At 41.2% G+C, this 27,529-nt stretch overlaps 1 protein-coding gene across 8 annotated transcripts in view; it reads left to right on the forward strand.

Annotated features, from left to right (window-relative positions):
- Positions 1–27,529, forward strand: part of LOC110989242 (uncharacterized) — a 515,163-nt gene that overhangs the window by 270,876 nt on the left and 216,758 nt on the right. For all 8 annotated transcript variants that reach the window (XR_015425756.1, XM_087138535.1, XM_087138534.1 and 5 more), the window contains one exon: positions 14,082–14,262. Coding sequence is in view for 7 of the 8 variants with exons in the window: in XM_087138535.1 (XP_086994661.1) it covers positions 14,082–14,262 (181 nt within the window). In the remaining variant the exon portion in view is untranslated. The remainder of the gene's footprint in view (positions 1–14,081; positions 14,263–27,529) is intronic.

Consider the following 27,529-nt stretch of genomic DNA (forward strand, 5'->3'; position numbering starts at 1 on the left):
TACATTTCATAACAACAGAGGTCAGAGCTACTGGACGGAAGTCATTAAGACAAGTAACACATAAAATTGATGGTACTGTGACCAAATGTGGAAGAAATAATGACCATTAGGGGCAGACAACGTAAACCCTGGAGGATACTCATTTGTCAATATCAGCACTACAGTTGACACTACTGTTCAAGCCACAATGGACCATCAGCATGAAAAGCCTGCCCGTGATGGACGGCCTGACCCAGAGAAGGAAATGCATCTGAGCCTTGCTGTTTCAGAAGTGCTGCAAGAAGTGTCACTTCTCAACAGGAAGACAGAAGCTATACTCCGTGAGATGTCTCAAGCCGGTAGGAGTAGAAGGACAGCTACTCCAAACACGGTCTTCCTGGTTGGACTCCTCAACAGGGGTATTGTAGCAACCAGGCAAGAAAACTCTTGACAGCCATGGGCACAACTGTTCCTTAAATCCCTAGACTATAGAAAATAGCAAGTAACTGTGGGGACATTGATCAATGGAAATGTTGAAAATATGGGTGACTAGTGGAAACTGATTAAAGACGTTCAACAGTTACAGGGCTTTGGCGGGGACAGGCCCATTACTGTAGAATTAGATAAGTAATACAACAACCCCCTTACAAACTGCTGGAGGAAAACACCATTTGTGACGGCAACACAAAATAGGGATGTAGTATGTGAGAATGTAAGCACCAAGAAATGGTGATAATGTTCCACCATGAGAGTAAACTTTGTAAATGTTCAAATCAAATGTTACGCAAATGCAGCAAGAAACGTGTATACTCATGTTGCAATTCATGTAGTGCTACACGCCCAGAAAATTACAATGGGGGATGAGGGATGGGGGGAATTCAGTGTGGAAACAAAATTTTTAAGTGTAAGGAGCCCCTTTTCGTGGACAGAATGACCAGCGATGCCAACAGCTGTCTTGCAGAGGGCATTAATTCTGAAATGAGGAAAAAAGCAGGCACTGAAGGGGATCAATTTCTAGACCCATCGCACTTTAATTCAGCCTTCAGCAGTGTTCTAGCAAGGACCATTTTAGTGCGGGGTAAATTTTTGGGTTGTGAAGTGTAATGGGTGCAGTTCTCAATGCTTTCTGATGCTTGAAATACGATCAAATTGGTAGTTGGTACATTTAATCAAAGATGTCAAATTTTCAAAATGAAAGTGTAATCCTATCGCACTTTCAGCTCCGGTTTTCCACCCAACCCTAATTTTTTGGTTCAGCCCTAAGAATTTTCATCGGCAAATTAGAAAAAGTGTTTACAAATCCTACTGCCTTTTCTTTCAAAACAAACACCTGTCAACAACTTCTTGTCACTTTAAAACACTTGGAATTACCTGACTAGCATTGTGCAAATGTGAATTGTAATTGTTGATTGTAAAATTTCCGCATTAATTCTGGTAATTTTTTATTTTAATCACTGTTGGGGCAGTTTTTGGCAACTTTCATCCCAATCAATTGACCCCCCAAAATTGTCAAAAAAACTTTACTTATCGTCTATTGACCCTATTTAATCAGAAGCAGCACTATTTTTTTCTTGGCCTAACTAATTTCTTCTCGGTGTGGTAAGATCTAACATGGGCAATGTTTATCATGTCACAGTTAAATAAATGTACATGCTTTGCAAAATACGTAAGCTTCTCCACGACAAGACTATGCAATGGCCCATTTGTATTCGTCCCTGAACTTCTGCTCACTTGTTGCCACGGCGCGAAACAAGTCCAGTTGCTCACCAAATATCCAAGAATCAAATCCTCGATAGTCCTCCCACTCCAGTCAACTTTAGCACGTTCATGATGTTCGACACACGTGTGTACGATATCGGTGCATGTATACATGTACAATGCACATATAGACGTACACAATCACGTTGCGATCATTCTTATTTGCCCCCTGTTCATTATAGTGTTAATCGGGGCGAACGGATGATTCAACCATGCTGGTTTCTATCACTACCCACGCAGCGTCTGTGCACAAAGTGCGGGATGCCAGCAACACATTTCTGATGCTCACATTACGAGGCCAGTTCCATGCTACTGGTAGCTTACATATAGAGTTTATACACGTATGGTTTTGTACCTTCGTGTTGGAAATAAAAAAATCCAAGTCTGGATCATACAGTCGTAAATAGACAAAACAAACCATAAAAATTACGCCTAAATCGTACAAGTTGGCATCTCTGCATTTTCAGTAATATTTCAGTTCCTTTTTTGGAAAATCCGTGCTGGGCGGCACAGCCAATTAGAACCCTGAGTGCCAGCGGAAATTTGCAGTACCAGGTGGTACAACATTTCTGTTCATGTTGGGAAACTGAATATGCTTGAGTCTGATAGGAAACTGCTTTTACATTAAATTTAAAAGAGAATGGGTCATGAAGAAATGCAAAAAAAACCCCCAAAAAGCAGGTATTGGATGACAACACAAAAGTTAAAAAAAAAAAAGGAACACTAACCTTTTTAAGAAATGCCCCCTCGCGAGACCACAGTGCAACTCATTTTGTCAACAATGGCTATGTGAACTCGGTCATCCTTAAGTGTAAGCCTGTGTAGTAGGTGTGGATGGTTGTCTACGTAGACATCAGTTATGGTGCTCACCTGAGACCCAGTGTCCAGTAGAACAGAGCACTTCTTCCCTGACATAACGATATCCATGTCACTCACTGGCCCAATTAGGTCACTATTCTTTTTGTCATCTCTTGGTGGTGTCGGTTCCCTCAAAGGTATTTCTGAAGTAGAAAAACTTGGGCTTGTAGACAACTTATGAAAACCCACTGATCGCCCTGCATCAGAGGGTTTCCTTTGTTTAATGGAGCTGAAGTTGACATCGGCTGTGGTTGTCTCTGCTGTGGACATCTGCGAGCGAAATGGCCTAAGCTGCCACAGTTGTAGCAGGACTTTGGTTGATCATGAAATCTTGGTGCAGGATGGAAGACTGTGCAAGCCTGCTGTGGTTTCTGTGGCTGTATCACCTGGGAACTTCTTTCCAACCTTTTGACACGTCAGCCTAATTGCATCTGATTTTCCAGAACTTGGTTCAGTGTAATGGTCTGTGTGACTGCCTCAAGGAACCACGTGATGACTCCAAGAGGAGTTTCGGCTTACTCTTGACAAATTATAGTAAATGCTTCAGATTCTTCAGCATTTAGTCCCACTGATTATTATTCAAACGCCTGTTCACAAACTTATGTGAATGTGGAGAAACTGTCAAGTGCACACTCGTACTGACAATAGGAGGGCCTAGATACTTCCTGACGACTCCGTCACATGCATATCATTAGCAACTTCACTAGTTATACATGTATCATGATGATAGGCCTCATTGTGCACTGACCATGCTGGCATGACTGGGTGTTACACAACTATAACAGTGCAAGATGAAAACTAGGCGAAATTGGGCACTAGACGTTAGGCGTTAGCTACAGCTACAGACGTTAGGCGTTAGCTACAGCTACAGACGTTAGATAACAATCTGCAATAAGAAATAAATAAGACAGACTTATTACTTTGTAATCCTAGCATAGTCATGAAAAAAGGGGCCTAAATTATAGGAAAATACATGTGCACGAGTATGTGTGAGTGTATACTATATAACGTTGGGCACATTTTTGTTTAGCTAACAATCTTATGAAGTTTGCGAATTTGACATGTACTTTTTATGGTCAAAAATATAACAAAGCTTACCATAAAGGGCTCTCTAGGAATCTTAAAAATCGTGGGAATTATCTGGGAATCACATAATAATCAAACTCTGGAATTATAACTTGATTAACGAAACTTTTTAGTGGCAAATGTATGCCATTGTCAGACACTGCTGACTCGTGTCTGAGAAAAACGTTGTTTTCCATGCATCCTCGTATCTAAAGTGTGATGAATGCACAGCTGTTCACATGCCCTGGGAAGAAGCTTATAATATGTTAATTAGGCACAGCCTACAAAAACATGATGTAATGGTTTGGCGACATGTGATGTGAAATAAAACTATTAAATTGTGCCAAAAAGAGATTATACAGAAAATTTCCAAATCTTGCGGGATTATAGGAATAATTAAAAGAAACACAAATGTAATTTTAATTTAAATTTAGACGAAGTTTTTGCTGCACTTGTGCTACAGCAACAGTCTGCCTTTCCATCAACTTCGCAATATCTGCAAGGTTCACACCGGTGTCTTGGCTGTTCTGTGTGTTGTCAGGCTTGTCTGCTTGGGGTGGCGTCGGGTTCTTGAGATGTCTGCCTTGGAAGGGATGTGTGCCATCAGCTGATAGTGTTGTCGAATTCGTTCCTCCTGTTGGTGCTTCTCCTTCGCAATGACCCTCAGCTCTGCCCGGAGTTCTTTAAAACTCATGTTGCAAGGTCGCATGGGTGTAAGTCTTTGTCTGCATCGGTCCTCACGTAGCCCTGTCATGAACAGGGCGGTGAGGATGCTGTCCGTGGTGTCACCAAACAGATTCTGGCAGCCTTGCTGTCTCCCCTTCTCCTTAATATGCCTCAGGAGCGCCGCAAGAGCGATGGCATACTTGCTTGCTGATTCACCACCTTTCTGAACCCTCGCCTAAAATTGTGTCATGGGTTCGAAGGCCAAGTCATCTTCCCCAAACTCCTCCAAAAGTTCAGCAAAAGCTGCCTCCGCCGTGACTTCAAAGGGACTGCGGCTCTCGAGATTTAGCACAACATCGCGAGCCCTCCCAGCTGTGTTGCGCACCACATCATGGAACTGGACTCTTCCTGTGCTGCCCTTCACCTCTAGCTGGTAACGCATGTCTAGGATCCAATCTTCAACTCGAATGCTTTTCTCACGTCCAGTGAATGTGGGGACTCCTTTCACTTGGTGTGTTGTGACAGTCCTCGATGCATCAGCCAGTGTGGGATAAATGTCCTTGTAGATGGGGTCGAAACCGATGATCTATTGGGGCGTAAGCTGCCTGCGTGGAGGTGGCAAGGCTGTGCCTTGTGGTGTGGCAGTTGCTTGATGAGGTTTTAACATAGGTGGAGTGTCTGACATTTGGAGTGTGAACCTCGATGGACTTGGAGTCTCCGCCATCATGCAACTTCAATGAACCTTATCCAAATACTGTGTAGGTTTGACCAGATCTGACCATTGACCACAACAGAAAAAAAATCTCTGTATTCCAAAAAAAAGAGACCTGGCTAAGTTCCGAAGAACAGTATCCCCACCCGGATTCTCCACCAAAAAATAGAAAAATAAATGTAATCTGGAAAAATGGAACACCAGAAGAAGACAACTCTGGGGGGAAATCGCTTGCACAAAATACTACCTCACTAGGGATCAACTAAGGACAAATCGTGAGGTCTTTCTAAAAAAAAATGAGACAGGACAGAAAAAGTGTTTGATCTGAAAAAAAAAGTCAATAGAAAAAAAAATATTTTATTCAACAACCAAGAACCAATCTAGAAAAAAAAATCTACAATCTATTAAGTAACTTCTTAGCCGACAAAAAAGTAACAAAAATGACAAGTCAAAGAAAAGCAAAAAACCACCAAAATTAGTGAAAATATCTCAGACCATAAACTTGAGACCTGGAAATTCAATTTTTTCAGACCCAGTAAACCTCAACGTTTTAGTAAAAGACTCTCAATACATATCAGCAGCACAAACAAAAAACAGAACCAGGTACTAAGAAAATAACAAAACCAAACACAGTATCAAGAAAAGGCACAAATCAAATACAATCAAACTTCAACAACCAAGTCCACTGCAGGTCCTACACATCTTTAGAGCAGACTTTATATACATGTGCACTCCTTGGCTGCTGACCTACTTACTGAACAAAGACCCTAAGCATGCCTGGTCATAGAGCTGCATGCCCCTTAAACACTTTACACATAGGTATACACAATGCAGGTTTTTGCTGGGTAAACTTGGGGTACCACTCCTATATAGCTACGTGGACTAACAAAAAAAGAAAATTTAAATTCACCTCTACTACACCTGCAGGATGTCCCATTTTGCCTGGCTCGCCAGCTGCCAATACTTTTCAGTGGTGATATTGACAGAAAACAAAAGTATCATGCAAAACAGGTTAAATGTATGCATTATAAAATACAAAGGGCAAAGTGGAAGGCTGAACGATATCACTTGTACAACTGTTTGCAGCCCCTGTACAAAAGGGGAAACTTGAACCAAACTCATCAACCCTCAAGATGTGCATTAGGCTTGCGCGAGTGATACTCCAGGTCCGAGCGGAATTGCGGTTTCAAAAAAAAAAATCGGAATTGGCGGATCGGCTTTTGTGAAGAACTGGGTACCCACCAATGGCCGTTCCACAACTCCAACAGCCAACTCCAAACATCAAATCCGAGTCCAAGTCACCACTCTGGCAGGCCTACCATGCCCATGAGTGACAACTCCAAACATCAAATACAAGTCACCACTCCGGCCTACAGGCCTACCTACTGCACCCATATGTACATACTGTACATTGTACATGTCCCAACTCACATGTGAAGCACGCTGTACATTTAGCAGGGCACCTTTCCACACAAGGAAAAATGCGTATGCAAATAAACTGTAAAATACCCTTGAGTGTGGGTACCAAACCACATTAGGTATTGCATGCGCATCCCCTAAGCAGAGCAAAAAAAATTGGATGGCTGGAAGCTCGAAGACTGTTTCACATGTGGCTGTGACTACAACATTTGCAAATTTTGCTACTTGCTAATGTGCTTGACTTGTCTGTACTTTTTGCAGGCAAACTCGATTAGCATTTAAGAAATAGCCTAGCTGTTGCCTGAACTTGTATGAATGATGAATCAGAGTCCTGCTCACATCGATCGGCATGCACGGAATAGTTGGGGGTGATGTTCATGTCATATTAAATGTTGGCATAGTAATTTAATCAATGGTGATCGGTTTCATACATGGACCCGGGCAATAGTACTACTTACAAGATAGTGGACATATCAATATTAGATTCGCCCTCTGTGGATGAATGACCAGTTCATACGTGGTCCATGGCCATTTACGATACATTGGCACATGTTCAATACGTACACATGATCCAGTCCATACATGAAGTGCCACAGCATGGTCGACAATTCCATTTGTATAATGGGTAAAGTTACATGTACTTAGATAACAGCAAATTAGTTGTTCTGATTGGATTATTAAATGAATATATATGTACGTTGAATGGAAAATAGTGCAGGAGGGTGTAGTGTTGAGTTGTACCAATGTTGTACATATATGTACATGGTACCGATTTATTCCAACCATGACTAGTTTGTGAAGAGGCTAAAATAACATTCAAAATACCCACTGTATGTAATCTTAAAGCCCACTCAAGACCAAGAGCCAGTCTGTTGTACCGTTTGTGTGTGACGCTGGCGTGATGAGGCAGCAACAGATTTTTAATGCATTCAATATCAAACCTTATATTTTTCTTTATATCTTTGGGAGCTGGTTCTTACTCGGAATCATTATTCAATTTCCAAGAGTGATAAATTAATGCACATTACCAGCCAGACAAATATTAACAGTCTAAAATAAATTCTGGTGATATTTCTTGTCAAATAAAGGTCAGATGTAACAGGGACACAAAAATATCACACTTTTGGACCCCTAATTTCTGGAATTACCCTTTACTAGATTGTTATCTACTTAATTTGAAAAATTATACCGTAATTGGGCCACACAAGCAGCATATATATTTCCCCCCAAAAAACAAAAACACCCACTCATTTTTATATAGGCCTACCTGGATGTCTACGAGAATGTTGGTTTATTTTTATTTAGGCCCCATTTTGGTTCCTAATTCACAACCAGAACACAACAATCATCGGGGTCTACCCACAGCAGCAACAAAATGAGGGTTGGGAACAGTCTACTTGCTGCCAAGAGTGTCCCTATTACATGTCTTCCATAGGACATCGCCCAGCTCCCTCTTTTGGATCGACTCTGTCTCCTGGTAGGTCTGTCAGCCCGATGGGTCCTCCGTTGTTTTACACATTACTTTTGTGAACTCCTCTCACATTAATACCACCTCCGTCTGAGTGGCTGTAACCGCCCTGGAGTTCTTGTGGAACTCATCCGGTGACTTACACTCAGCCAGTCCGGCAGTGTGAACCTTTGCAGCCATGTACCATCTTCCCCTGGGATATATCTTCCCCTCTGATGGTTGCTCCTCACCACCCTCCTGACTGGCCCAGGGGCGTTGACTTCCATTCTTGCCAGCTGGCCGCTATTGTCAGCACCATCACCATGCTGGGATTTCACATGCCAGGCTAGATAGTCGGCCCGTTTTACTGTTGCTTGCACTGCAGACAGGGGAAAGTCTGGCTCTCATGCCTCCACCTGTTGTAGGACAAGGTTGCCCACAAACTGTGCATTTATATATGCCTTTCTCCATCGCTGTCTTGTCTTTGGACTGCAGGCTTTGCAGATGTTTTCTGATGGTCTTCAGCTGCAGCCGTGCTGGCATACGCACCTTGTGAATGGTAGACTTGCTTCAAGTGCCTTCAGGGTTTCAGGACCACTCTACCATGGTGAGTGCAAGGTGCACTGGTGCTTTGATATGGTTGATTATGGGCTGCCCACGGCAGTGGGGCTGTGGGACTGTCAGCATGGGACAATCCTCCCAAATCAGCTGGCACCTGTGTTCTCTCAAGAAGTCAAGCCCCAGGATGGCATTATCACTAATATCAGCAACAGGCACACAGTTGCATCTGAGTCCCTCCTATGATGATTTGCACCCTTGTATGTCCATCAACACGCAACGCACTGCCATCTGCTCGACAGAACCCTCAATCTGCAGGAAGCAGCTCAGGCTTGAATCCCGGCTCCACCTTCTCCAGCAGGTCAGAGGCAAGTGAAGCTCTCTGTTACTGCAGTATCTATCAGGAAGCTCACAGCCATCCTGAACAGCCTCCCATGATTATATTCCCAACTCTGAAAACGCCAGTCGTATCCCCATTCCACGCTTAGTATTTGCACTACCAATCAGTAAATTGTCTGAGTCCAAAGTGGGTAGCTGAATTTGTAATAAGAACTCTGTGCTGAACCCTGTTGCATACCTACCTCTACCTCAAAACTGCTTGCTCCAGTGTACAGTATCCTCACTGCCCTCACCCGGCCATTCCTCAATACTCCGCTTCCTCATGGCCCATCTGACAACCTCCATTTGGCATCAGGTCAAAAGCCATGTGTCCGTGGTCAATTAATCATCTTTTTTTCATACTTTATGGTTGAAATGTTTTGACTGTCAATACTTATGTAAAGCCCAACCTGCAGGCGGAGCTTGTTCTTTGGGATGACATTTGCTTCCACACATCAGATGACTCCTGTCCCTACCTGCAACTTGTCATGATTGATTGTCATGATTACACTCTCAGCTTCGAAATAATGAACATGTTTTGCCATGATCATTAATACACCACATTTGCAAGATAAGCAAAAGAGATCAGCTTATGAAGTAAAATTAAAAGAGGTTGTAAATGTTCACACTTTCTCAAAAATCTAATCAATCTGATGCAGTTTTGGTGACAAGTGTTTTGTTTAATAGCTTGTATTCTATTGATTAGGATACTGGGTTGCAGGACTTGATTCTGGACCATTCCATCTTGCTTTTTTCCTGCCTAAGGAAGTTGCAAGATTCTCCTTTCTAGATTTTAAAACTGATTCCTATCACTTTGTGTCATTTCGTTTTGTTTGGTTTGGTTTCATTTCAAATCATTTTATTTCAATACTTTTTAATAATTTAAGGCAATTTCATGCCATGGCAGCTCATACAATTGAAATAGTTACTGACGATATCATTCAGACAATTCAACAAAATTCCAAATGTTAATTTCATACAAATGCAATTAGAACAGGCTTTAAAATGGGTGACTGTCCATCAATGATTTTTACTAATCAGTAATAAAAACAAAATAATACAAATAATGATACAAATATAAAAAATATAAGAATATAAATATTATTCCATGCGCAATAAAGATTGAGGACCATAAAAACATACAATTTGACATCTTTTCCATGTACCATTAACTATTATTTAAAAATCTGATGGCCATAGGAATAATAATTTTAGATCCAACTTTAGTAACCTTTTGCGAACTGTTCTTGTTCTTAACACTTAGATTAAAATACCAGCAAGTAAAATGAAAAGGATAGCATATTCTCAATAAATGACTTGTAAAAAAGAGTCAGGATGGTTTGGTCAACAGCAAACATCTTCAACTTATGTTAGAAAAATATAAACGCTGTTGGCACTTTTTGACAATTGCAGGTGTTTATGTCCCTTGTAACCTTATCATCAAAAATAGTTCCAAGATAGTTGTATTCAGACACAACTTCAACTACCTCATCATGAATGACAGTTTTGGAGGGATCTCTACCCTTTCTCCAAATTGATAACAAGAAGTTTTGGATACATTCAATTCCAGATATGATTCATCACACCAATCAACAAAGTCTCAAAGATCATCACCTTGATTATTATGGGACCCATAAAGAAGTGAAATCAGAGCACTGTCATCAGCAAATTTGACGGAAAATATTTAAGTGTACTGCAGTTAGTATATAAAATGTACAGTAGTAGCGATTAAAAAACGCCCTTGTGGGGAGCCAGTATTAGTCACTATGACACTAGATACATGATCATTACCACTTTCACGACCACATTGTTTATACACAGGAAGTGGTTGGTAACTGCACTGTATGAAAAGTGCATGCACTCCAGTACCAAATTGTTTTCTATGGAATGGGGCCATTCAATGCCTCTATTTTCAATCTTGTTTTTGTCACTGAAGACTTCGTTTTATCAAACAAAGTTGTGCATGCGACTTATTCCTTATAAAATTTACTTTCCAGTGATACCAAGGTTTGTGCACATTGCCCCACGACAAGTATTTTGCATAAGGATTTCTCTAAGTTTGCATAAGAAATTCTTTGAGCTTGTAGTTTCATAACTTTTATTTAAATGGTGGTCAAATTCCAAACCCAAATTTCATCATGAAGGCTTCATTGAATAAAAAAGGTTTGTGTGAGACATTTCTTGTCAATAAAATAAGCTTTTATTGATACCAAAATCATAGGGTTTTGTGTGAGAATAAGCCAGTTACATCAAGAAATGTCCAAAGGGGTCTCCTATTTTCCAACTACATGAAATGACCTTTGATGCCCCCATGTACCGCTATGCATGTTTACATGTACAGTACAAAGCCACTGTGGTAGTGGTGGTTGGGGTTATATATAGTCTAGTAGTTCTCTTTACATCATAAACTGTTGGCTTTTATCATTAGGCAACTTTATTTTGCAAGTTCAGACTGGAATGTAAATAATATATGTAGAGAACTAGCAGTCAAATTTTAAAGAAAATTTTATACTGACAAAAAGGAACGATAACTGAAGTAAATCGTGGCATACAAGAATGCAGTGCATGAAATTCCTCAAGGCTTGATGTTCATAAAATTCAACCTTTGTTGGATATCATTACAATGTGTAATTTGTCATTCCCGCATTTGCATAAAAAAGGCACGGCTTTTGATATTTCAAGTCATGGCAAACATTCAAACTACAACTGGACTCTTTTGAGTATGTATTTTTGAAGATCATATTATCCAACCTACATGCATAGTCATATAAAAACACATTCAGTAATCTGTCATGGAAAAAAAAAGAAGTTACAAAATATATTGAGTCATGGCCAATATTCAAACTACAACTAGCATCTTTTGAACATGTGTGTTTAAAGATTCCTTTATCCAACCTACATGTACTCGTAAGTTACACCTTTGCCATTCATTGGGAATCTTGAGTGTCCGGGACTATTTATGCTTATTGTGTTCTTCAATCAGTCTATTCTTTTGCAAAGCAAACATTCCATGTTCGGAAATCTGTCATTCACACAGTAACGTTTCCACTACGTGCATGAAAAAGTCAACGCTATTGATAAATTGGGCAAATATTGAAGAGATAACTGGAATCTGATGAGCATGTTTTTGAGGATTCTATTTATCCAACCTATCATCCTTATAATGTAGTTACGAGTGATATCTTTCAAAACAAGGAACTGCGCACATTGCCTTGTCACATCTGTGTCAAAATTTTAAGGTCTGTTTCCGTCCATCTGGTTCTGATCTATCGCTACAAACTACTGTAGCGTTGTCCGCACAATTACTTGAATTACTTGCATTAATTTCTTTTAGTGAATTTGGCATTCAGAATCTTCATTTCTAACTTTGACAACTTTTACATTTTCTGTATATATCTTGTTTGCCATTTCTTACACACATTACTCACTGCATTTTCCTGGTAAGAGTACACCCACACAGTGTCTTGTACAGTGTATGTTGTTTCTGCCTATTTGACCTTGTTAGCTCAGAGGCTAGGCACACTTCAGCATGCTTCATTTAAGCTTGCACTATCATCCGTCAAGGACTTTGTTTTAAGATAAAATTATTCATTTACAGTCATTGTTCAAGGAATCCAGCTAAGACATGTGACTAAGACTTTCCTTTCTTGTGATTTTAACTACATCCTGTTTCTAACTGTAAGTCCTGCATCAGTATTCAGTATTCAGTGTTAGTATAGTAGTCTGCCTTTCATTCTCCAATTCAGTCAACAGTTAGCTTAAAATTCTATCACAACCTTCTCGGTCGTTCTTTCGAATAAAGTTGGTAACAACACTGACTATACCACACAGTCCTATACTACACAGTCTGGTTTTCTTCCATTTTCTACTTTGGAGGGAAAGTGACCTCTTTCAGTCAGTCTTGCAGGAGAATCAACACGGGAAGCTCTAATTCCTCAATGAGATGAATCACATTCCCATCCGAGAAGTAAACCTTCAATAACAGCTTGCTGGAACTTGGGTGTGGTCAAGGATGGGTTTCCGGCAGGCTGTTGTAGGCAACAAAAGCATTGACCAGGCATACCTCCAGTACGTGGAAAAACACACATTTCCACCATTTGATGCTGCATTGGGTATGATTGTAACACTGGAAAACTGATCAGCAAGATCTCTACCTCCCGTGTTTTCATTTTAGTCATCAATGGCCTTTGGCTTGGTGACTTTCCTGAAGCCACCATTGTGTTCACCCGATTGAACACATTTGTTCACAATGGTGCAGTCCCCAATAGTCATCAGAACAGATACCTGCCTCTTATCATGCCAGACAATGCACCATTGTCCATTCTTGACATAAAAGGCAGGTGGGTCTCCTTTCTTCATTCCTTTTTTTTGGGGGGGGTTGGCTTCTTTCAGCATTCCTTTCGGTGAGTACTTCACTGTACCAAAACATCCCTATCCACACTCTGTTAGTTTCGCATATAGTGCTGAACTCGTATAAAAATTGTCACAATATATGTTGTAGCCTTTGTGTTTGAATCTTTCCAACAAGTCAAGGATGACGTGTCCACTGACATTTATGGTTGGGGGTTGTTCTAGCTGAGGATTGGCGGATTGGTCTGCAGGTGCTGGGTGATCCTTACGTCCTGCAAACAGTTTCCATTTACCTGTGTATCCTGTTGAAGATTTATTGAGAGAGAATACCTTCATTCCCCACTTCACAGGCTTTTTTGGTATTTACTAGCTGGACCAAGCTGAGTCTGCCTTTGAATTTCAGCATACTTTCATCTGAGGAAAGATTCTGATTAGGTTCATACACCGAGGAAAATCAAGGAAGGACCAAGTCCAAAAATGGCTGGAGTTTGCTGATTTTGGACCGGTTGACGTTGCCGGGGTGGGGGGTTTCATTGTTTGACAAATGAAGATACCAAAGAATGAGTAAGAAACAGTTCCGGGACATTATCGATGAATAGAAGGAGTTGCGAAGAAATTCTGGAGTGGACCAATTTTGCTAAAATCGTCCTTTCTTGTCTGTGATGCCCTCTTTGTAAAGCAAACTTCTTGTTTGAAACAAAATGTTTCACAACATCCCCCCTCATTATTATCAAGTCCCACTACATCTTTTCAACTAGAATGCTCTCAGGGATTAGGTGTTTTCAATGTGGTAGTGTCTTAGTTACATTTAATGTAATGTCACAGAGGATGTTCTCTTAGAATGTAATTATTTCATGTTGAAACCAAAGATTTTGCTACTCTTATTTTCAGATGATATTCTGGACAAACATTTCTGCCAAGCTTGGGAATGGAGAGAAGGGCGTTTGCTTGCATATGAGCTAATTGTGAAGTTCCTGATCATCAACCACATCCATTATCTTTTCCCCTCCTATGCTCTAATGCCACCTAGGTTTGATGGAAGTGTATCAGCGGACAGTGCTGCCACACACAGGTATGTGCTTTAAATAGAGTTGTGGTCAAAGATCATATAGAACCAGGTAGTGGCGCAAGATGGGGAACTTTGACAAAAAGGGGTAATCACCATAGGTGCTAAAGTAAGCAGTACACTTGCGCAGTACAAATTAACGCACAGGCAAAGACATGTACACCAGGGTATGTCAGCAAGAATGTCATCTCTGTCACTGTCCTTCAAAGTTAACCATTTTGTTCTGCCATTATATGTATATGAGGATAAAATTTTGCATTTTGATTACATCATGTTCTTGTTGAGTGCTGCATTCATTTGTTTGAAAGAAATCACAGTTAATTTAAAGAGATTGAAGTAGTGATGCACATCACTTATCAGTATCAGTAGAGAATAGGTGAGCCTTCAAACATTTTTTCTTTATGAAAATTACCCACTGGTGGCCACCTCCCTCGAAATTTTTTGTTCTGATGAAAATATGTATAATGGAAGATGATTGGAATGGACTTGCCAGGTTGCAACATTTGAAATAACAATTTTTACTGTCACTGTTGCTGATTGACTCCCACTGGTAGGAGTTTACTGTTTTACAGTAAATACTGTTAATAATGAACCTTTATTCCACCAGTTTCATGAACAAACTAAGCAAGATTAAGCCACTTTGTTATTTTTAAGCCCTACAAAGGGACGGATGTCATTGCTCCCGTTGTCAAAACTTTGCTTGCTCAAATGGCATCCAGGTGAATTACAACATTTTATGCACATTCATGGTGAAGTTCTCAATCTTGTAGCACTACATGTACATGTATGTGATCTTTGGTTGTGACCAAGTCCACCTCACACCCCTTCCCTTCCTTTGACATTGCTCATCCTGTTATCTATGACTAGTCTTGTGAAACAACTAGTCAAAGACTCAACTGCAATACTTATTTTTGATAGAACTGAAATTTTATAACATTAAAGGAATAAAACATTTGGTGACTTTTCATATCCCTAATCAATAAATACTAATTGTGAAGTGCATTGACTAACAATTTTTGTCCATATGGATGTGCATCCTGTAGTGGCATTGTGATCATGTTATTAACTGATAAGTCTGATTTGTATCAAATTTTATATTTTTTGGATTACTCCTATACACCATTTTTATATTTTTTTCCAGCTGGTACCTTCGTAACCTCAGTTATTTTTTCCTGACTTCAAATTACAAAAGTGCATGATGTATTGATCTTCATAGACGGAGACAAACAAGTCAGCAAGGAATTTGTGAAAGCAAATACAACTAGAGGGACGTGGTTGTGAACAACCACAGAGCTGTTTCAGAATTTTCATTTTTCATCTTTATCATCTTGGAAAAACAGATCACATCAATTTGTTGAAATTCTGATTTGTCTGATATTCTCAGAGTAAACCCCAGGTGAACCACTGGTAAGATTGATAAAAGTGCGAAGTGAAAAAACTTGTAAAAACCTATTGAGAAAACTGCAACTTTAATCTCTTGTCCTGTGACTCCTGATGACGTCACTGTGACGATTTCATTATGACAGCCCCACGGGTTGATGGAGTACTTATTCTCCCAGTACAAAAACACTCAGATGCATGAGTGCACCAGTCTTCGACTGCAGAAAATGTGCACAAAATCTTTGGAGAAAAACTACACACTTTAAAGTCATATCACATGATTTGCGTTTATATTGAGAAAGAAATTATGATATCCTAGGTATATTTGTAATCAATTGAAGAGAAGAAAAAATATGATTTTTCTTTCGTTCTCATAGTAATTCTCAGCCAAAGTTCAAGACTAAGATTGATAATATTGCTTAGTAAAATGTGTACAAAACCTATAGAGAAAACTTCAACTTTAATCTCATGTCCTAAACCCTCTCTAATTGTTGGGCTAAGAATCTTGACCTAACATCCATCGAGACAGGTCGAGAACAGTGTGGAAGTCTGGTTGTTAAAAAAATGTGTACAGAACCTGTCAGGAAAAATTAAATATTCAAAATTTAATAATAAATCATGTGATGATTTCATCATGACAAATTTCTTCTAGGATCATCCTTGGATGATTTTCTGAAGGTCTGCCACGTCACATTTGAAGTCAATCAAATATATAAAACTACGAAAATTGACTAGTGGAAGAAAATGTGTACAAACCCTATGGGGAAACAGTCTGAGAAAGGAAAAGAAACTAGAGGTTTTGTCTGTCTTAAGGACAGAGTAAAAGGCTTTTTTGCATTTTTGTTCTTCAGACAAAAGCATTTGTTCATTTGAGATACTACCAAATTTCCATTTCTTACTTTTGCTTAAAAATCTACCCCAGAGCTACAAATATTTACAAAAACAATTCTAGTATTTTCTTTGTTGACATCATAATGACGAAATGTGCAAACCCTTCCGGACACTAAAAGATATGGGGAATAAAGATTGCACCTTTTTATAACTTCACTTCATCTGTACTACTTCCATTTCTCGCTACCTACCAAATTTAAACCCAATCGGATATGTACATCACAAGATATTAGGTTCTAAAGAATGTCTCTTGATTTCTCTCTTGATGATGTCATCTTCACATGAGGTCAATATTCACCTAAGTCTCTTCCCTTTCAAGATATCAGCAAAGTTTGAACTCAATCAGATGTACTTCAGGTAACATTGTGCTCTTTAATGTCACGTGAATTGTCATCTGATGACCTCATTATCATATTAGGTCAATATTCACCTGAATCACTTCCCTTGCAAGATATCTGCAAGGTTTCAGTTGATTTGGACATGTACTTCCAGAGATAGAGTGCTTTAAAGAGTGCATATTTAATGTCATGTGCCAACAGGTCAATAATCATCTAAAGCCCTCGCCTTTCAAGATATCAGCAGCTTTGGAACCCAATCGCACATGTACCTCACAAGATATAGTGTGTTGAAGAGTCACCTTTAATATTGTGACGAAATGGCTTTAACGAGTTTAGGTTTCAGATGAAAGATGACATCATTCTTATCTTTGTGTAGAGAATGCGCGAGACCACTGTATTGGTACCAGTGTACATTAGCATTAATCTGTTCATAATTTCCCATGTAAATGGCGTAGGACTGGCGCAAGTTTATGTTTTGTCTAGTTAGTGCCATGCCGCCGCGCAGTGTAGGCAGTCTCGCAGAAGTCTCGAGGCAGTCTGGAGGCCTGGTTCCGTGAGTGAACAGCGCTGTGTGTGACCGCTCCTTTTGTGTGTGCTACCGCTGGGAGTCTGAGAGAAATTCAAGTACTGGTTCCCCAATCTAAGCAGTTAGTAAGTAACTGTAACGTATCTGCAGTAGTTGATTCATTGTGTACTGTTCTTAGTATCGGTCAGAAAGGACCGTGGGTAGAACAATACTGTGTGGGTAGAGTTGTGAGGAGAGTTGTCGAAGGTTGTCCCAAGGTCACCATCTAGAAAAGCGGTGAAAGACTGGACAACTATATTGTCGGCAGGCGTCCTGAGTTACTCATTAGTTGGGTTAGTAATTTGGCACTGGCAATCCGCCGATATCTTGGGTGAAGTCACCCTGGTGAGGAGTGCGGATTGCGGAGTGTGGATTATTTAAGTGTTCTTTTGTAGTTGTATTTTGTATTATTCTTTTGTAACTCTTGTATAAAATAAGTAACTCCAATTTTGTAATATAGTGATTATATAAGCTAGATAAAAAAAAGTATATTAAATAAGTCCTATTGATCGTGCCGGTAATATCTTGTTTCGGCACATGCTCATTGTTGTGTCAGTCGACTGGGTCACCAAATCAATTACCAATCAGTGGTATATTTCCGCCAAAATGACCCTTAACCCCCGGACCTTAGATTGCTCGTCAAACTCAAGGGCCAAGGCAGATAGTTTAGGTTTAGGTCAGGTGACTTTCCCACCATTGGAAACAGTTCACCCAGACTGGCAAGACCTAGGCTGGCTCATGGGAATAAAATACCACAATATCAAGTGATTTACCCCTTGATGAGGTCATCATTACATCAGGTCAGGTTTTATCTGAAGCATTCTCTTTTTAACCACTTCCTGCCGAGGACTCCAGAATCGGAGAAGTATGGTTTATATACGTGGCCGGGGTCTCCGAACTCAGACAAAGGAAACAGGGCCCTGTGACAAAAGACTGTACTCTGAACAAAAGACCAGGCTGCTGGGCATTACCGACATTTTTCACTCTCAAAAGTGGTGATAATCCAGCCCCGTTTTGAAACTGTATACCAGGGTTTGGGGCATTGAGAGCGAGTGGATTACCACCGGGGACAAAAGCGCGCCACCACCGCAGGAATGAGCCACACAGCAACCCTGCACGCTAATCTGCCCCTATTGAAAAGAGGTCAGCAGTGCACTGAGCCAGGTTCGTGAACAAAAGAAAGTTATATAACACTGCACAATCTGGCCTCTTTTCACAAGGCTGCTGGCCTGGCTGAAATACTCGAGCGTCAGTGATGGTCACCTGTCAACTTAGAGTAGTGCCTAAAGATTACTTGGTGCAGCTATAAACGACCGTTAAATGAAATGATGAATTTTTGAAGGATTTTGAAAACGGAAAAAAATGATAGTCATGCCGGCCCAGCATCATCAACATTGAAAAATGCCCTAGCATGAAGTGGTTAAGATATGTATCTGCGAGGTTGAACCCAATTGGACATGTACTTCACAAGATATAGTGCTTTTAGAGTGCACCTTTAAAAGTCAGGTTATTTGTCTTCTCCTAAGTAAGATTTTGATGATCACACTCTCCTGAGGATGGCCTGAGCACACTGGCCGAAATGTTAACAATCACCGGTTCTTTTAAGAACCACACCACGCCCAAAAGAGATTTATTCCATGGTGTACCCACAAAGCTATTTCTCTTGTCATCTCTTGATGTCATTACTATGGAAGTCAGGTCAATGATAGTGTAGAAGACATCCTTTCCTTGCTACCTACAAGGTTTCAAGCAATTGGAAATGTACAATACAAGTGGACATTGTGTTCATCGAAAAAAACATGGAATAGGTTTTATTTGATTTAAACTATTTTGTGCTTTTGGCTTTTCATACAAATCAGCGCCACGTGTTGTAATATGGAAGAGCTGTATTGCACCATAGTCAGAATATTGACAAGAATGTAATATACAGAGATGGTCAGATGGTCACCGGTTTGTTACACTGACACACATACGTGGAGTAGTGTTTTAGGGTGCCACGACTGAACAATAATAATGGTGGATATACGAAAAATGGGAATTACTAAATGGATAGACAGGCCCCTAGGTTAAATACCCGACAATTCACAAGTGCAAGGGCATTTTCAAGAGATAACTGGCCTTGTGTTAGGGGTAGACAGCCTTTAAGTGCTTAATGGTGTTATGCAAAGTGGTTCTCAGCATGAGCTGACACTGAAAAATACGAAGGATTGTATTAGCTTTAGTCGCAAATGCTCTGCCAAAATGCCATTTTAGTATAATTTGACTAAAAAGCTATGATAATGGGGGTATCATAAAGGTAGCTCTCAGTGAGCAGTTATTTGGCAACTCAACGAGGTCAGGAGAAATTTAGAAGACAGTAAACAAGTTTGAGTAGCAAATTGTTGGCAATAGGTCTACATGACCAGACCAGCCCCTCGATATTCAAAGAAGGATGACTCCAGGTAGGGTGTGCAATTAGCAGCGCGGACCCAATTTACAGAGTTTCAGTTTTGACTTGGCAGTTACAAGGAGCTTTGCAAGCGATGGCCTCAAGAAACCTGTTATTTGCAACATCACAAGCTGTAGACATTTTCGTACTATATGTGGTAAAGTGATGACAGATCACAAATGCATTTATTCAGAAATAAAATATAATTATATCAAATAATTTTAAAAATAAGATAAGGAAAAGAAGTGGAGGAAGAAGAAAACATTATGACATTTCTTCTTATTTTAACAATCGTTGGGGATTGAGGCAATAGAATTTTTTACAATGTGGAAGAACATCCTTGTTCTTTTGGCTGCCCATAAAGAAGTGTGGCTAATGTTCATAAATAAAGCGAAGGTCTGTTTTGGCATACAGAGCAACGGATTCGCCAGTTGCGATATAAATCAAGATGCCTTTCGACAAGATTCAATAGATAAGACCAAAAGGAAGAAGTGAAAGACAATGTTTCTGCAAGAAGTGGGCTTAAGGGGTGGGTTCAGCTTTGGGTGTCAGGGGGCAAATTCAAAAGAGAAATGTGGTTTCGAACTCATTCAATATGATGTTGGGGACACGAATTAAAGCCTTACTCTTGATCCCAACATCCTTACTTTTATTTGTTGGTGGTGTTTTCTTAGGGTTTTGTGGCTAATATTTGATTGGAAAACACCAACACTCTTTGTCACTCACTAACGATGGGTTCTGTGTTAAAAACAAAATAAAAAAGGGAAAAGTTGAGATTGCACTGATTGAGCAAGGAGTACAAGGGACCAGTCGACCAGGCATAGGTGCAATGGAAGGCATTCAGGGTCCCGATGATCATGGCCGGGGATGGTGTTTGACCTATATCATATCCAACCGTTTCAGCTTTAGGCCCTTGAAACAATTTTAGCACCCCCTCCCAAAATAGGGAGTCTTAAAATAGTAACAAATACCATATAAATAGCAAATAACAAAATATATATTAGTGTGTATAATTGTATTATGGGGCAAGGAGCCCTCTGGCTATGAAAGTAATCAAAGATCGCTCAGCAAAAAGGCAGGAGCAGGTGAGGGGTGACTGAGCCCCCTTAACCCAAGAGGGAGAGCAAAGAAAGTTTGGCTCCGCGGAAAAGCCAAGAGCATCAGGAAAGGGGAAAATAGCCTCTTGGCTTTAATGAAGAAAAGCAAAGATGAGCTCGCCAAATGAAAGACTGAAGCATAGGAAAATCAGGGAAAAGCCTGGCAAAACTGGAAATGCCCTCTAAATGTTCCAAATCTCTAACTCCATTACTTTGAAGGTACATGATTAGGGCAGGCAAAAAATGTCAACATTTGAAATTATGATGAAAATAAGGAGAAGCAACAACATCTGAGCATCATATCAATCAACTATTTTGGGGGGTCAATCTTAAACCTTAGTAAAGCCATTTCGCTGGCTAGTGGCCTTAGTTTGTGCGTATGCGCCCTGAATGGCACTATGTGAGCAGTTCAAGCATTTGTGCCTTGGCTATATCAAAGAAGGTAAAGAGTTGCTTGCCTCTTGACAGAGAGGAGCAGGGTAAAAGGGAAATGAGCCCCATTCGCTGTGAAAGCATGCTTAGAGTAACTCGCTCATTGACAGGAGCAAATAAAAGGGGAAATGAGCCCTCGGAAATAGGTTTATACAAAAAGAAATTGCATTTGACAAATAGGTCGCACAGGGTGAAACAGAGATGAGTGAGGGATGGGTGAGATATGGGGGAGCCTGGGCAGGAAAGGGGGTTATGCCCGCGTTGTAAAGGAGTAAAGGGAAGGAAGGTTGAGGGGATCTGAAAGTTGGAGCGAAGAATCTTTCTGCCCATACCTCAGACTAAAGACTCTAGAGCCCGAACAAAGCAGCAATGCAAATAGCAGCAATGTCTTTGTTAGAGGCAGATGTAATGTCCTGTCTGTGACACTTCCCTTTGAGAAATGGGTTTGCGGGTACACCATGGAATCAATCTCTGTTGGACGAGGTGTGGTTCTTAAAAGAACCAATGAGTATAAACTCCACGTTTCAGCCAGTGTGCTCTGGCCGTCCTCAGGAGAGTGGGCCGGACTGGAGTGGATAGCTGGTTATAAAGGTAATTTGGAAGCGGTGGAGCGTGGAACCGGATTTGCGAGTTGTGTGACTCAGCATGTGCGGTGTTGCGTGAAGGTGTTGGATCCTGGAATTGGCAGGAAACCTTTGGTTCCGGTGTAGAGGACCCTTATGTGCTAGTAGGGGACGCTAGATGTCGCTGAGCTTGAAACCGATGTCTTAGGGTACTGTGTTGTTCCGGAAAATCTTGATGGCTTCTCGGCTTTGCCTTGGGAGCCAGTTCTGGATGGGGGCGATGAGTTCTGCTTTGAGAATATGACAAGTCAGCCATCATCAAACATGCACACTCCACGGACCACCGCATCGAATGGGACAAAGCAGAACTCATAGCGTGTAAAATAATAGAAAAAAATTCCACAGTTTCTTCACTAGCTGGTATTGCTGATTCATTTACACCTTAAAGAAAAGAAATGTTTAAACAAACAACTCAACAAAACAAACTCAAAGACTAAATCATTTTAGAAACGTTTCACCTTTATTTCCAGTTCCAACATCAAATGTTTATCTGTTTTACCAAAAATAACACAAATTATAATTACGAAATTGGATTATACGTTGAACTGTTGTTTTTTTTTTTTATTTAGTCTCCAAAACGTGATACTTGACATTTCCAAAACACGACATACGCCATTTTGTTCATCATATCAATTCAGTCCCTCTCCTTTGCTATCTAGAATCATTTTCATCAGATTTAAGGTTGTTAAATATAACATGATGAATTACATGGTACGTGCAGTTTAGAAATAACTGCATTCACGCCGTTTTTTATTGTTTTTAATTTTGCAATCTTTTCAAATGGATAAATGACATTTTGGAAATAAAATCTTCACAACAGCGATTGCAACATGTTCCTTAAACTCCTGTCGAATTCATTTGCATAGCTCGTTAATTGCCTCAACAGTTTTACATTTATAGTCAGTGTACCAGTCATGAAAGTCTGGAAACTGCATTTTGGCCTGCTGGAAGATGCTATGTACGATCTCCCGATCAAGGGTTCCTATTTTACACTTTTTGTTGTTTTTGTCATGGGAGTTTCCAGTCACATTTTTGCGGGCCAGTTCCTCTTTCGGATCACTCTCCCCATCAAGTTGAGGCACAGCAAACAGCCTCGGTCTGCATCGGATGCTTCCCGCTCCCTTTCCTTGACCTCCTTGAGAATGACCTTGTACTCCGACACCGAACGAAACATGTTTTCGTTGCCACCAAGAAGATATTTGTCTGGCTCCTTGCCTGGAACAAATCGAGGGTTGATGGTGCGGCTTAAAGTTGGTGTTTCTTGGACTCGAGACACTTGCACTGGAGGTGCAGGCTCAGGTTGACTGTCAGCTGACGGGGTCCGAGGTTGTTTGATAGTCAACGATGTGGCAGGAGTGTTTGGGGCACTGGCCACGGCTCCGTTGTCAATCCTTGCAGCTAGATGCTTGACTCACTCACGGAAGCTTCTCCTGTCTGTTCTCAAGGCGGTCGAGCTGCACTTGGATCAATGTCACTTTGCCTGAACATCTTGCAAAATTTCAAGCATGAGCAGTAGAATGTCGGCCTGTGATGACAGCCAGGAATTTGTTGGAGGCAAAGAGGACACAAGATGTTGGATTTCGTTGTCAATGTTGGTGCGAAGTTTGGTTCTCAGACTGGTGAGGGGAACATTATCATCAGATTCATCGCTAGAATCTTTGCCTGGCATGGAAAATAAGCAAAAAAATGAACTTGAGCTCTATATTCGTCTTCTAATAGAAAATAATGCTGACATCGATTTATTTGCTATATTTAGGAGCTGTTGCCATTGAACATTTTTTGCACTTGTAAAAAGTGACACCTTCAACTAAAAAAAGGTAGCACTTTGAAATGATGTAATTTACTTACCAAAACGTTTGGGAGGGCGGGTATCCATCAAGCTTTCTCCAGTGCAGGTGTTCATTTTGAAGAAGTGCGTGGTGAATTTCACAGAATATTTTGGTCACAGGTGACAGTACGAGCAGTACATGTATTTAATGTGACAGTGAAGTGGGGAGGCGGCGCATTCATGAGACCCTGTTCGCTTCACTGAGCAACATTGCAGCCACTGATTGGTCAACAAGCTACACAAGCCACATTGCCCATAGCAACAACTATTCCCGCAACGTCATTTGCAGTCAAGATGGAGCTCACTCCACCATGCTGCTCAGTCTCACCAGGAGCCCTGATTTTCAGCCCGATTACAACAATCCTCTCCCCACCACGAAAGCCGGTTGACTCTCCTGCATTCTCACCTCCTAAACATGTGACCCAATTGTCCAGAAAAAGGCTTTTTGATGGTCCTACCTTCTCTGCTCAGGGTGCAGTTCCCGTCTCTTGTGCCAACATTTCAGGAACACGGTTTTGGCGCTCATCATCGACGATCAAAGACTTGGTCCTCGGTTGGGGAAACTGCACGTCAGTTGAAAACGGAAGTTGTCAGGAAAATCCCCAAGTTACGCCGCAGTACCAGAAGTATCCAACACCTGCTCATCCCTCCTAATTGGCAATGCATACGGCGAGCCATCGGTACCATGCCCTCGTTAATGCCAAGATCAGCATAAAATGAATTGATGTTGGCCTTGATCATCATGCATCATATTACTGCTATGTTAAATTATGCCCTTGAAATGGCCGCATTTTTCAACGATGAAGTTTCTGTGTGGTCTGCGGATGACAATTCAAGCTTCTGGTAGGAAGTGGCCCTTGTGTCGACAGAAGAATGAGTTTCAAAACGTACTTCATGACCAACGATTCCATGCACTATCCTGATCACAACTTTGCAACAGGCTACAAAATCATACCAAGTGGTTACATGCAACTTCTCAATCGGCCATCTTCATCAACAAGTCGAAAGCGACCAAAATCTGTTAGCCGTATGACATCTGGAACACGTTTTGATGCCCAGACTGCGAAGATCCACTTCTGTGCCGCTCTCTACCAGCATCAAGATACTGCCGTGATAGCCTAGGCCGTCTTCACTTCCGGTATCCAAGAACAGGGCCCCTGACTGTTTGCTTGCGAGGAAACAAATTCTCTAGAGCATCAGTGTGCAATCACTATGCTGATCTCCTCCCCTTGCTGAGAGATGTCCAGGACAGAGATGACAAGAATGCTGCCTTCATAGTATAGGATAATGGTTCCAATAGGAAGAAAAGCAGTTTGAAGATGATCATGATGATGGGGCGACTCTGGCTGGATCTCGGATTGGATTATCTCTGCATAGGGTTATACACCCATGGGGACTGCAGATTCAACATGATTGAGTGCGGTTGGGCGCCAATGACGATGTGGCTCACCGGTCTGCAGTTATCCGACAAAGTCCCTGGGGAGGACAAAATGCCATCAGAACAGACATCACTGTCAGAAGCTGAAAAAAGGAGGAAGGAAGTAGTCGTCCTAGACACCGCCATCGATGACATGCAGCATTGCCTGCAAGGCAGATTATTAGATTGCTTCCCGGTGTCGACTGTTGTAGTGAAGTCATCAGCGAAACCCCCCTACACTGACGAAGCTGAGATCGATAACATGACGGATGCCAGCACAACTAAAATTAAGAACAACGATACTAATCTGCCCTTGCAGACCAGTACCAGTTTCTAGCAAAACATTCTGTTCAGCGTTCCTATCAGCTGGAGTTTGCCAAATGTACAGATAGCAGGTGCCAGCACTGTTCCAGAAAACCCATCCACGCCGAAAAGCTGATGAAATTTCTTTGCTCAATTAGCGGAGGATGTACTCTGACAACGGTGCCTTCAGAAAAATTTCCAGGCCATTTCCAAACATGGCAAGAGGCAATACCAAATGCAGTGCAACGACAGCACAGGCAAGCTGGTCTTGATGAAGGACTAGAATCTACAGTCAAGGGAGATCGTGTATGTAGGCAAGGCTGCAAGAAGGTTTCCAGAGTGGGGCAGACCGAGATCGACACAACAGACTTGTACACTGTCGGCAGGAACTGTAGGATGGGCACCGAAAGGGCAGACAAAACCATCCCAGCAATCTTCAAGAAAAACCCAAAACAACGGCTCTTTTTAGAGCCACACAAATCCAAAAAAGAGATTGATTCGCTCTGCTGAAAGTTCAAGTGAAAATAAAGACACCCCAACCCGAATTCCAATGCCCCATTGATTGGTTCCTGTCCCAACACATAGGAACCAATATCTAGCTTGACTGCTTTCCCACCCTTTTTCAATTTTAGATTTGTAAACATACATATAATATTCATATACATGAAGACAAAAGACCTTCCTGTAGATTTCTAAATTTTATGGGCAAAAATCACTTTTTGGAGTTGTTCCGGCTATACTGAGTGTGCATAATACTGAATTTTACCATTTCGGTCCTAAAATGTTAATGGAAGCATGAAATTCCACCAAACTTGACGTGAGATGTTGCGACATCATTTTCAACCATATACATGAAGATGAAAGACCTTCCTATAGATTTGTAAATTTTATGGGCAAAGGTGTAATGTATGCGTACAATGATACAGTGTATTGTCAATATGTTAATGACCCTGAGTGAGCATGCGCAGAGCACGTATGGAATAAACCACCCTTTAGTTCACTGGCAACTACGCTTCAACCCAGTGTGAGTTACTCCTCAGAACATTACAAATCGGCGACGAGGATGGGATGTCTGAGCCACATTTTTCGTGTTGGGATCACCGCAAAGTTATATAGCCCTCATACAGCTAAGTTTTAGGTGGATTTGCTGCACCAAAACAGATATTTGCGGACCTTTCTGGAGCGAATCTTCGTGAGTCATCGGTAGTTTTCTGCACAGTGAACGTGTGCGTACACATACACACAGCGTACACGTGAGTAGTCCTAGACACGAGACATTCACGCGATCGTAGTGCACAGGTCAAGGGTCGCAAACAACGAGACAAGATGGCGGCGCCCACGCCGATGGGGTACATCGGAAGTCTCGGTCCTTACGACAAAAGTAAGGAGCCGTTCAGCTCGTATGTGGAAAGAGCGGACATGTTCTTCAAGGCAAATAATATCAAAGAGACTAGCGGCGAAGGAGAGGCTGTGACCGCGGCAAATGAGGCCGTTCGCGAGCGTATGAAAGCGATTCTGCTCACGGAAATTGGACCCGAAGTGTACGGCACAGTGGTGAACCTCCTCGCACCTAAGAAGGCAAAAGAAGTGCCTTATGCAGATATCATGAAGAAGTTGGAACAACACTTCAACCCAAAGCCTCTGGAAATTGCCGAAAGCTACAAATTCGGCACCAGAAACCAGGAGCAACATGAGACAATCAGTGAGTACATTGTTGCCTTGAAAAACTTGACATTGCATTGCAACTTTGGAACATTTCTAGATCGCGCATTACGCGACAGATTTGTTTGTGGCCTCGTGGATGAGCGAATCCAGTCCAAGCTTTTGAACACTGCAGACCTTACATTTGAGAAAGCATGTAAGATTGCCACCACAATGGAAATGGCAACAAAGAATGCTCGCGAGTTTCGTCCGCCACAGCCAGCAGCAGCTGTTCATAGCCACAAAGCGGTGCCAACAGCTAAACCGAAA

The sequence above is a fragment of the Acanthaster planci genome, linkage group LG06 (genome assembly GCF_054643075.1).
Source record: "Acanthaster planci isolate LZ-2023a linkage group LG06, COTS_SCS, whole genome shotgun sequence".
In the NCBI taxonomy this organism is placed as follows: domain Eukaryota; kingdom Metazoa; phylum Echinodermata; class Asteroidea; order Valvatida; family Acanthasteridae; genus Acanthaster; species Acanthaster planci.